This window comes from Desmodus rotundus, chromosome 12 (assembly GCF_022682495.2).
Source record: "Desmodus rotundus isolate HL8 chromosome 12, HLdesRot8A.1, whole genome shotgun sequence".
NCBI lineage: Eukaryota > Metazoa > Chordata > Mammalia > Chiroptera > Phyllostomidae > Desmodus > Desmodus rotundus.
The window spans coordinates 35,630,823-35,643,271 of record NC_071398.1 but is presented as its reverse complement, the minus strand read 5'-3'; the positions used below and the strand labels follow the sequence as shown (position 1 = coordinate 35,643,271).

At 40.4% G+C, this 12,449-nt stretch overlaps 1 protein-coding gene across 2 annotated transcripts; it reads left to right on the top strand.

Moving 5' to 3' along the window:
* Window positions 1-2: 2 nt before the first annotated feature.
* CEBPG (CCAAT enhancer binding protein gamma) lies at window positions 3-10,921 on the top strand. 2 transcript variants are annotated; one of them, XM_053914405.1, is made up of 2 exons: window positions 3-157; window positions 7,331-10,921. In XM_053914405.1, the coding sequence occupies exon 2, from the start codon at window positions 7,427-7,429 to the stop codon at window positions 7,874-7,876; it is 450 nt and encodes a 149-aa protein (XP_053770380.1). In that variant the 5' UTR covers window positions 3-157; window positions 7,331-7,426; the 3' UTR covers window positions 7,877-10,921. The 2 variants fall into 2 exon arrangements, with proteins under 2 accessions (XP_053770380.1, XP_024433444.1); XM_024577676.3 differs by lacking the exon at window positions 3-157 and adding an exon at window positions 437-768.
* Window positions 10,922-12,449: the final 1,528 nt, after the last annotated feature.

Below are 12,449 nucleotides of genomic sequence, written 5' to 3'. Positions count from 1 at the left end.
AAGCCAGCGGCTGAGGAGCAGGCGGAGGCTACCGATTTCGTAACCGTCGCTCCTCCTAGCTGAGTCGCGAACTGTGAGGACTGGGTCGGGTCGGGCCGCGCCGTGCGGGGCCGCTCGGAGAGGAGGCCGCCTGGGGGCGGGCGGGCTGGAGGTGCAGGTAAGGAGGCCGCGGACGTGCGGGCGGTCTGGAGGAGGAGAAGGCCGCGGTGGAGCCCGCCGCTCGCGTGGGCGCGGGTCCAGCCCGAGGAGACGCGGCGCGGCCCGCGGAAGCCGGCCGGGAAGGCCCCGCGCAGCCGGCTTCGCGGGCGGCGGCCCCGCGCGGCGTCTGATGCAACCTGCGGGCAACACCCAGCGGGGCTGCTGAGCTCATCCCTGGCTGCCGCCCAGCGCCCCGGCGCCGCCCGCCGACCCCTGCGCTCCCCCGGGTGCCCCTCACCGCCGGCCAGGGACGGGCTGGAAGCCGAGATGCGCCCCCTCCAAAACCCAGCCCTCGGAAATGTGCAGTTATGACAAGCCCGGCTCGTATTGGCCCCTGGGGATGAAGGGTGTTCCCAGGATAACAGGAGGTGGATCGTATCTTACTTTAGTGCCACATCGGATATTTCCTACTCCTGCAAAATTGCTCATTGTGGGGTCGTTGAGAATTCTGTTCAGAAGTCAATAAAGTGGTAGTCAGGGATAGCACTTGATAATTAAATACGTGACTTTACAGAAATACTATTAGGTTATTTATGAAGCTATAGTTTGACTACCCTGCAGTTTACACAGGTGAGATGAAGGTGCAGCAACCACGAATTGAATAGAAGAGGCAAGAAACGAAGCGTTTCGTTAACATGGTGGGGGAAACACAGTAGGAAAACAGCTGGCAGAGGTATCTGAGATGGAGAGGGTGGGAATGCAGGTTTGAGGGGAACGGTAACCTGTTTTTCTAAGTAAGCTTGCATGTTTTTCTTCAGAAGGTTTAAGTGTTTGGTTCTTGTCTGAGGTTTATGCCTAATCTGGCATTTAAAAATGTGTCAGTTTCAGAAATGTATTAATTAATATTAGGGGTTGCACAAAAATTGGTAATTCTGTCTTAGCCTACACTCAATCAAATCCTTATTTGAAGAGCCTGTTCTTTAATTTAAGTAGGATATGTCACTACCAAAGAAGTTTTGGAAGTAAAATACTATAAGGTCTTGCTGTACTTAGAAATTCTGCATCCAAATTTTTGATATTTAAAAGTTAAAATCTGGCCAGCTATTACCAGTTGAGTGGTATTTGTAATAAGCTATTCTTAAAGTTGATTCTTTGTTTCTGGAAGAATTTACTGTAAACAAGGTTAAATAATTACAGGATGCTAGTGAGCAGAAGAATTTTTCAATTTCTTGATACTTCTTGTGGACATACTGGGCTGATTCAGTCATTTTTAAAAAAACGTTGAAACAAAACTTCATTTTGTTTCAGACTATCCTTTAAATTCGTAAGAACAGCAAGGTTACCTGATCATGGAGCGGTGGTTTCCTCCCTAGGGATTTTAACATCACGTGGTACATGCTTGATAAGACAAATAGGATCTCCTGGGGGCTGAATTTAGACCTTAAGTCTAAGATTGTCTCATCTGATCACAGTAATGATAAATGTAGGTAGCCACAATTCCAGGTTTATTGTGTATTCTTGAGGGGGGTTGGCTTCATGGGTTCTTGTATTGATATCTTATACTAGTAGGTAAGGTACATTGGTCTCCTACCTTTTAGGCTTTCCAGCCCTATCAGTTAAAAAAAAATGTACATGATCTAATAGATGCATATTTATAAACAATGTGTATGTACTATTTATTGTGGATGTTGTAAATCAAACCAAAAGTGGATTTTAAAATGATATTTAAAAAAGACAAATGAACATACATTTCCTTCTTGTATTTATGTATTTACTAAAGGTATATACGCTTCTTCATAGACCCTTATGTTGGATCATGAAGCAAGCAGTGCAACTAAATAGAAGTAACTGCTCGTTTGGGTGTGTATTGACTTTGACTGCTTACCTTGACTTCACTTGTAGTACAGTTACCAGGCCCTGACGGCACATGCCTAAGAACTTGAGGTTATTAATTGGAAAACAGTGGGACTAAATAGACAATAAATCTTCTTAACTGAAATGAAACAAAAACCAGACAAGAATGATGTTCACTGTGTAGACTGGGGACTTTCATTTTCCTATACACCTTTAAGAAAGACACTGAAGTTTACATAGTAAGACCATGATATCTTAGTAATATTCTTGATTTAATTGCAGTTGTTTTAACAGATTGTAATGCTAGAGTATCTTGTTTTTATGTAAGACATTTATTAAAACATGTTTTCTCTTAACCTTTTGAGACTGTATTTAACAAATATTTCTTGAGCACCAGCACTGTATATACCTAGCCCAGCACTGGGTGCTGGGCATGTGGAGGTGAAGACAGAGTCCTGCCTCTAGGTCTCTAGAGTAGTCTATGGGGAGACAGACTGTAGAGCTGACATTGACAAAGAAAACTGGTTAAAGACTTGGACAGAAGCACAAACTAAAGAGAAAGCACAGAGCTAGAGGTGTGGATTTAGAGGACTGATGATGGTTTAGTATTGTGGAGGTGTGAAGTATAAGGGAGCAGGGGCTAGAGGGAGGGTTAATTTGATGCTGTTTGTGGGAGTCACAGAAGAATTTTCAATAGGAAGGTGTGTGACACACTCAGGTTTGAGTGTTAGATTCCTCTAGAGACAGTGGTTGGAGGGAACACTGCTAACCAGAGGAGACTAGTCCCCCTGAGAGATGATGTCAGCCTGAGGTAATTCTGTGACACTGGGATGGAGAGTGTGGTGGATGTGTTCTTTTTCTGGGGAGGGGTAGATAGAATTGTCACATATCGATGATTGATCAGACTTGGAGCAAGGGAGAAACATCTATAAATATTTTGGAGTATAGACCTTTACTGAGGAAATTTGAGTGAAAAATTGTTTTGGAGGACCAGGGAGGAGTATCTGGTTGTACATATGTGGGGAAAAAAGTGACAAGAAGGTTAGGGAAATTCTTGACAGGTTTATTTTCTTAAATGAAATATTTTGATTTTTGTTTTACTCATTCTAACACTGAGTTTTCAGTGTGTTACTGATTTGAATGAACATTACTTGAATTAAGAAATCTGAATTTAAAAAGTGTTACCGACTCAGTTTGTTTTTTTAAAGATCCCTTGTTATCTTTAGTAGTGGCTTTCCAACTTCAGTGTCAACAGAATCACTTGGAGGTCGTATTAAAACAAGATTGCTCAGCCCTATTCCTAGGGCTCCTGACTCCTAGATCTGGTGCAGCTTGAGAATTAGTAATTCCAACAAGTTCCCAAATGATGATGTCGCTGGTCCCAGGACCACACTTTGAGCACTGTTGCACTTCAGTTTTTCTACTGCTTCCTGCTTGAATGATTCACATGCAAGGAAACAAGGCACCACCCTGCTTCCTGTAGACTGAACTTTGGAATAGAATTTGTCCACACAGGAGCCAGACTTTCATTTAGGGTTGAATATCCAGATTTGAAATAAACTTATTTTTTTCCCCATTGTAGGTGCTCATATGTTTGTGAAAGGAACAAAAGCACAAATGACACTGTAAACTGTAAAATGTATAAATTTTGGAGGCAGCTATTTGCTGAGTATAAAAACAAAATTGATAATCTTTTTGGAGTAAAGTCTTTAAGACCATTTTGCTCTTTGACTCCCTTTACTTGGTTCATTTTCCTTAATGGATATCTCTTCCTCTTTATTTGTTTACATATTAACCCTCACCCAAGGATATAGTTTCTTTTTTATATTATTAATTTTAGAGAGAGAGGAAAGGGGGAGAGAGACAGACAGACAGACAGACAGACATCGATGTGAGAGAGAAATGTCGATTGGCTGTCTCTAGTACGCACCCTGACCGGGAATTGAAACTGCACCTTTTGGTGTATGGGAAGATGCTCCAACCAACTGAGCCATCTGAACTGGGGTGAATATAGCTTCACTTTAAAAGCCACTTTCTTGGCTTGTCTTTGGTCAAAGTACTTTTTTAAAAAAACACTTTTGGAGTTCTTTTTATTATCCTCAATTTTTCCTTTCTTACAGTTTTACCAGTTTGATGATTATTTTTTTTTTGTTTTTCAAGCTAAAGGACTCATTTTCAAAACCTGGCCTATTATATTCAGCATAGTACCTTGCTTGGCAAGATGAGTCAGGTAGAAGAGCCCTTTCCTATCTTTGGGTACAAAAATGGGCATGAGCATCGCTGAATTTGGAGCCTTTAGTGAGAGTTCAGTGATTGCACGCAGTTCATGGTATACTGTCAGCAGGAAGGCATTTTACCATTCTACATTCCCCATTGTTGTTACTGAGTTGACCGTAGAGATTAGCTTTAAAGACTAAAACTATAAGTGGTATATGAAAAGTAAAAAAATAAGATGATTATGATTGTTGAGATGATCCCAGTAAATAAATGATTATTATTGTTGAGATTATCCCAACAGAGGTGTTAAATGAGTTATTAAAAATTGAGTAAAACAGCCCTGACTGGTATGGCTCAGTGGGTTGAGCACTGGCCTGTGAACCGAAGGGTTGCTGGTTCAATTCCTAGTTAGGGCACATGCCTGGGTTGCTGGCCAGGCCCCTAGTTGGCATGAGAGAGGCAACCACATGTCGATGTTTCTCTCCCTCCCTTCCCCTCTCTCTAAAAAATAAATAAATAAAATCTTTAAAAAATGGAGTAAAACACTTATGTTCACTTTATACCAAATAATTATCTAGGGAAATTGTGAAGTGTCCATTACTGAAGATAGACTTTGAGTAGATGTCCCACATGGTTTGGAAGGAAGCTTTATATCTTGCCTTATCTTCACTTCATCTGGAGTGAAACAGATGACCCACTAGCTCAAGGCTGCCTGCATGGCTCAAAAAACAGTTGAAAGTAATGATATAAAAAATTTTTGGTTGTCAAATGACCTTTAATTGAAATATTTTCCTTTGTAGTTATTTTGTTAATTTGAGAGAGAGGGAGGGGGGAGAGAGAGAAAAATCATCAATTTGTTGTTCTGTTTATTGGTGCATTTATTGGTTGATTATTGTATGTGCCCTGACTGGAGATTGAACCCACAACTTTGGCATATTGGGACAGTGCTCTAACCAACTGAGCTACCCAGCTAGGGTCTTCCTTTGTAGTCCCCCCCCCCTTTTTTTTATTAAGATTTTACTTATTTATTCTTAGGGGAAGGGAGGGAGATAGAGAGGGAGAGAATATGAGTGTGTGATTGCCTCTTGCACTTCCCCCACTGGGGACCTGGCCTGTAACCCAGGCATGTACCCTGACAGGGAATTGAACCAGCAACCCTTTGGTTCACAGGCTGGCACTCAATCCACTGAGCCACACCAACCAGGGCCCTTTGTAATTCTTAACTAGCTGAACATTCCATTGTACCACTGTTGATGTCATCTATGATGTCATGAATGTGGCAGCCATCAACATTGCAGCCCACAGATGGGGTGGTTCCCAGGATCTCTTTAATGGTTCCAGAGAGTTCTCTGCCTAAAGATTGGTGCTGTATCTGTCGGACAATGTTGACAGTCTCATCAAAAGTGATATTTCCACTGTGCTTAATGTTTATTTGGTTCTTTCTATCTCTTGGTGGTTCTTTGAGGGCTTTGATGATCAGGCAGATGCAGAAAGTGCTACCTGAATGTGGGTCTTTCTGTTCTGAATGGTCACCTTCACCCTTCCAATCACTGGTTGCTTTGGTGATGCCATCACCAACCTTCTTTGGAGACTGATCTTGAGGGCTAGGGCAGACATGGCACCGACTTCCCCACGCAGTGCAACTCATGTATATGACTGGTCTTGTGGGGGCTGAATTTTGGAGGCATGGGGGAGGTGGCTGGTGCTGGGTTAATCCAGGTCCAGGATGACTGAAGAAAGGTGCACTTAGACCTCCTCCAAACCAAAAACCAAAGGGAATATGGACTTCTTAAAAGTAAATATTTTTTAAAAAACAGATGTATAGGCAGTGTTTATACAGAAATGCCTGGCTAAAGGTTTGGGTGCAGCTCCTGGTGTTTACTAACTGAGCTTTTCTGAGATATACTCATTTAAGACATTTTATAATTTTGGCCCCAGGCTTTTCCGTGATGTAGTTTTAGCAGTTTTGTGAAAAGAGAACAGGATAGTTTTATGGTTCATAACACTGCTTTCTAAATTTTTAAGAATGTTATAACTTCTTGGTGGACACGGTTCACTCAGCCAGTTTGTCGTGAAGTGGCTTTAAGATAATAGGACAGGTATGGTTTCTGACACATCTTGAGGCAGTTGTAGTGACCTAGCTGAGTTTGTAGTAATCCAAATATGACTAGTTTTTGAAACTGTGACTTCATTTGTACAGGCAGCACTACAGTTGTTGCAGAGCTGGTATGTGCTCTGAACTCCTTCAGCAGTGATGTGGGTACAGGCACTGCCTCTGCTCCATTCTGTCTAGCCGGAGTCCCATTACCTGCACTTCCTGGATGCATCGTTAGAGCTTTTGTTTCTTTCCTTGTGGTTTTAGTTTGACTGTGTTTAGATGTGTTTTTAAATTATGTCAAGAAAAAAAAAAAAACACTGTTAGAAGCATAGTGGGATGAGGAAGCAAATTGGGTTTCTCAGAGCTCCTAAATCTTTTATCCAAGAAATGAATTTAGGAAATCTCTGTAAGCTAGTAATGTTTGAGTTTATTCAAAAAATTAAAAAAATGCCAACAAACACCTTTTCAAAATATCCCATAAAATAGGTTGTTGATGACTCACTCTGTGCGTATTGGAGTAAGGAACATGCAGCTCTCATAGGCCAGCATTCCTGGTGAATGCTGGAGTTGGGGCATTCTGCTATAGCATTCTATACGACTTCAACCAACCATTGAAACTTTTCTCCTTTCATTGCAGGTGTCTCTTCTATCATAATTGAACTCAGCTATTCCCTGATTAAACCAAACATCTCCAATTTCTTTCCGGCAGATTGCCAAGTAATATTCATGTGTGCTGCCTAATTAGGGATATTCATGTTTTCCTTCCATTTTTAAAAACAATCACAGATGGGCAGTACCCTCAGGGATTCAGGTGGTCTGAACTTGGCCTTATGGTGCTCCTGTACTAACTTACCTGTCTCAATTAAAATGGTTTAGACTTCTGAAACATTGGAACAGTTGACAGTTCCTGTAGACTTTTCTCAGCTTAATCAAATAATGTTGGCTTGCTGTTAGTTACATGCAAGTTTAATCTCATTTGATCTTGTCATTTCAAATTTTTAATGCAATTTATTCTTTAACTAGGTACATGTGAAGATTTCTTGGCAGTGTAGAGTGGAAACAATTGATCACCTTGCCCTCATTTCTGCCTGTTCTGTGTTGGCAAGGGAGAGTGCCCAAATGAGCAAGATATCGCAGCAGAACAGTACTCCAGGAGTGAACGGGATAAGTGTTATTCATACTCCAGCTCATGCCAGTGGCTTACAGCAGGTTCCTCAGCTGGTGCCCGCAGGCCCTGGGGGAGGAGGTAAGGCTGTACCTCCAAGCAAGCAAAGCAAAAAGAGTTCACCCATGGATCGAAACAGTGATGAGTATCGTCAGCGGAGAGAGAGGAACAACATGGCTGTGAAAAAGAGCCGGTTGAAAAGCAAGCAGAAAGCACAAGATACACTGCAGAGAGTGAATCAGCTCAAAGAAGAGAATGAACGATTGGAAGCAAAAATTAAACTGCTGACTAAGGAATTAAGTGTACTAAAAGATTTGTTCCTTGAGCATGCGCACAACCTTGCAGACAACGTGCAACCCAGTAGCACTGAAAATATGACAAATTCTGATAATGCAGGACAGTAGACCGCACCCCTTCCAAACTCCACACACCTTGTGGCTTGAACATTAAAGGTGTGACAACCTAAATCACTCATATCAATGATTGAACATTGTCTTGCTCCTTAGTCAAAGATCCACTGAAGGTGGTTTTCTAGGATCAGCACTGAAGAGTTGATTAGCTAAAAATGTTAGCTGTGTAATTCAAATTTCAGATTTTAAATGTTATTGGGATAAAGAAACAAATTTTTAAGGTCTATGGTAAAAAGTCCCAAACCTGGATGTTCTTAATAAATCCTGACTTTTCAAGAAAAGCTTCTTTTTCAGGTTGATGAAAGGAATGAGGAACTGCAGGTCATGCAGAAGTTTCTTGGTTTTAATGGATATGGTTAATTGGATTAAGAAAAAATTGAATGTTGTCTGTGTTACTCTATTTGTGATTTTATTCTAAATTACGTATTAAAAATCCTTAGGGCTGTAGAAACCAATTACTTTGTAATGTGGAGTGATTTTTATGTATAGCATAAACCTTGCTTTAGCATCATTAATGTTGTTCGCCCCACAATTACAAGTTTTTGAGTAGCGATGTCAGGTTAAGTAAAGAAAACCCATTGTATTCTTTTTGGCAAAAAATGGCAGTTTGCAGCCATTTAGCTCAAAAGCAAATAATACTTAAGAAACAATTAGGTTTAAAAAAAATAAAAGTCCAGCATATTAGAATTATGCTTTTAGGATACCTCTGGGTCATTGGATTGGCATTTTTTTGTATCCTTAAAAAAGAAAAAAGCCCACACAACTCAGTAGTTTAGAGAAACTTTACAAAAATTTGTTTCTGCAGACGCTAAAAAAGTAAGCATTTAAAAAATACCATTTTGACAGCCAGATTAGTAAACAAAATGTTTTAATAGTTTGATCACATAAGCTACTGATCAGGGTTTGGAATATTAATCCAGCAGGTAGTTTCTCCTGTGTTCAAATATCTGCCCCCACGGCCAGGAGTTTTAAAGACAAAAATTTCTCATGAAGGACTATGTGGTGTTTGAACTTAATCAAGTGATTATTAGAAAAGTGCATCATTCAACTCCCAAAATAATAGTCTAAGAAAACTTGAAAGTATAAGGTTTAACCTTTAATTTATTTCACTTAAACACATCTTTTTATATTTTTGTGATACTTCTTTTTCTAGTTAGTGGGCTATTTTTCCGGACTTTTTCTGTTATGTGTATGCTTTTATATCCCATAAATTATTTTAGGAAGAAAATACTGGTAAAACTCAGGATATTGACATTTTTATTGAGGCTAAAAAAATGGCAGTCACTGAAGTCAGGAATCTCTAGTCTGATTTATCTCAATGTTGGTAGTTTTGATTGTCCTTGTTGACTTTTTTTTTTTTTTTTTTAAGCAACAGAAATCTAGCTAAAATTTGTTGGCTTTGTGGGGTGTGTCTGTTTCTCTCTCTCTCTCTTTTTTTTTTTGGTGCCTGGGCTGGTGACAAGAGACTGAGTCACATCTGATAAAAAGTTTGTGTTATTGGGTATCTCATTTGAACTTAGTTATTTCTGGCTATATTGCTGTTTCATACTAGCACCTGGGAGAATGTAGCCAGCATGTAACTCAAATTGTACTTTTGGTTCGGTGGAAGAGTGCTCTGTGTTCTTTTCTTGGGTAGAAAACATCACAGTCACAGCACTCTGAAACCCAGCAAAGCCATTATTAAGGCCATGAGCCTGCCATGAGCCTCTTCTGCAAGTGACGGGAGCCCAGTGTCCCATGAGAGGCACTGTCCCAGGAGGGTTAACTCCCAATATAAATCCAGGAGACAGGATAGGTGTTTATCTTAGGGTCTAACACCAGTTTACTTTGGATGGAGTATTGATGTACTGGTAATAGATGTTTTAAATAACTAGGAGATAACCCACAGGTCCTACTGAATCTTTAATAGCTGATCGATGTTATGTAATTAACTTAAATGGAGATGCAGTTGGGTCATTTTAATCTTAAAGCACCTATAAAAGGTGTTATAGACATTATAATCTTACTACAACTTTCAGAAGTTGATGTCTCCATGGAATTAATGGTTACCAGTTGTATGAATTAACTTACAGGCAACTATCTTAGAAAAAATGCTTTAGGGAAATCATCAGGAAAGTGTACTCAATATTTCAAATCAGAACATGAAATTGGAAATTTGGAAAAATGGGTTCGAGCTTTCTGGTTAACCTCTGCGAATTAAACTTTAGCACAAGCAGACCTTTATGCATAGGACAAAAATGTTAACCATTATCTGGACTCTTACTGAAGTATTTGGGAATGAAAGTTTTTAGTTTGATAGATTTATCAGTATAAAATTGAGGGAAATCAGGTATGGGGAATGGGTAAGTTTAGAGCTTTGGAAACTGTAAAATGACTTTTGTAACTTCGTAGGTTATTTACGAACCATTAGGATCTGGTCTGCCTTTGCTGGCAGATCCAATTGTTTAGGAACTAGGCTTTAGTACATCAGTTTCTAGCTGTCTGAGTCTTCGGAGATGGGTGCTTTCTGACTTGTCTTGGCTGCAAGTGGTGAGGGATCAAGAGCAGCGCTTCCTGGTGTCTGCCCCTTTCAGTTTTAGGGGTGTAAGCTCAGATACTTTGGACATTCTTACAAGAAGCAGTAAGATTTTAATAAAATATGACCAGAACAGGGTCACAGACCAGTTGTGAGTATGAAATCTTCAAATTTACATAAAAAGTAGAAGTGTGTACAATTTAATATTTGATAATAATGGAAATTGTAGCAGTTTTTGATATTTCTTAATCCCTTTTAGAGGGCTTGAAACTGTGTACCTGAACCACCCACTTAGCGCTCAGTGCTTTTTGATGCCTTAGAACTGGGAAAACTGTTTTTGTTTGACAAAAGCTAGGAAGGAGAAAGTCTCCTCTACAGCTGTTAGGTAGGACCTGTCTCTCAGGAAAAAGTACTTATTCCTTTTGTTCCAGCCTTCCTCAGTTTGTGAGATTACTCTATTTTTTTAAATATAATTTTATTTCTTTCAATGAATTTGAAATAAAAAAAACCTTTGGAATACAGAATTTCATTGTGGGTTTCTTTATGTTAGATACCAAGAAAGTGTCCAAATTGACTACTGTTCCTAGCTCAGGGTAGGAGTGAGGTGGGGCTGGGAGGGACAAACGGGTATTTTGTCCAAGTCTAGATTTCCCTTAATGGATAGGACCATAGTTTCCTGGGAATATAGAGTGCCTCTGAGTTATAATTCTATCACCTGGTCTGGTCTAAAAATGTGTAATTAGAGTAGAGAAAGCAATAACTGATGTTCCCGCTTAGATACATAGTGGTTTCTGTTTACAGAGTGGTAGGACATTTGTTCATAAGGTAGGAATGTCGAAGCAAGGCTTTTCCCCTAACGATACAGTTTATGGTATGTATATAATAGTCTTCATTTACACGATGCCATGGACTTTCTATAGAAACAGATTCATAGATATTGAGTCCAAGAATCTGGTTTGAGTGTTTCAAGGTAAGATGCCATTTAGATGCTTTTCTTCTATGATCCTTCAGTTATTTATGTCTTGGGAAATGTCTACTCACTGCATCTTATAATCATTTCTATGGGTAGTAATGTTCCATTTCATTTTTACGAATTAGTTGTAATTTAGAATCTAGTATCTTATCTGGGGGGATTTTATAGGCATGGTTTATAGAGGTGCCAGCTCTTTTTTAATAAAAGTACCTTTAGACCTACTGCTCATTCACTGTCTGTGAGTGTCTGAAGAGTTTGTATGCATTTTACATGTACTCAAAGGAGAACACCAACCTTGAATGCTCTTTTCCTGCAGTGTGTCCACACTACTCACAGAGCTCGTGGCCTGAAAGTCACACACAGCCTTCTGGAGAATTTGGGGTTGTAGAACTGGGCTTGCGAATGGAGTTGTTAGTGAGGCAGTCACATTAAAACATTTTGCAGCCCAAATACACAAGTCTTGCCACTCCCTTTGAAGCAGCTGTTAGAGCCAGATGCCCTTCCACATCTCCACCATTCAGTTCCACCTTCTAAATGTCTCTTGTACCTATCTGTCTGCTTCCCTTCCCTCCCCTCCCCTTCTGTGGAGCCATTCTCCTCTCTGCCTGGACTTGGTCTCTCCTGGACCATTGCATGACCTCCAGCTTTTTGGTTCCCCATGGCACAAGGGTGAGGCCCATCATCCTTGTGGTGAGGCTCCACTTGATCTTGCTGACTTCATTTCCTTCCATCCTTGGTCTCACAGCACTGCTCTGGCTGCAGGGATTTCCCAAGCTCATTACCCCAGGGCTGCCGTAGGGCAACTTTTCTTAATGTCTTAGATAGCCTCATCTCTCACTTTTCACCTTAAACCCTTCCTGTCTCAGCCCCCTGATTTTAGACCAGGTGAACCCTGTTACCTTCTTGGCCCTTCTCTGTTTCAGACAACTTATTTGTGTATGTTTAAGGTGCAGCCTTTTGAGACTACCAGCTCTGAGAGCAAGAAGCGTGTTTTTATTGCACACTGGCACATAGGAGATGCTCAGTTATTTCTTGAATGGATACGTAGGCCCTTCCAGGGTTTTGGAAAGGCATTTAGC

What these genes read in the sequence shown, in the direction of transcription:
- CEBPG (XM_053914405.1), top strand. Translation starts at nt 7,427, where the DNA reads ATGAGCAAGATATCGCAGCAGAACAGTACTCCAGGAGTGAACGGGATA.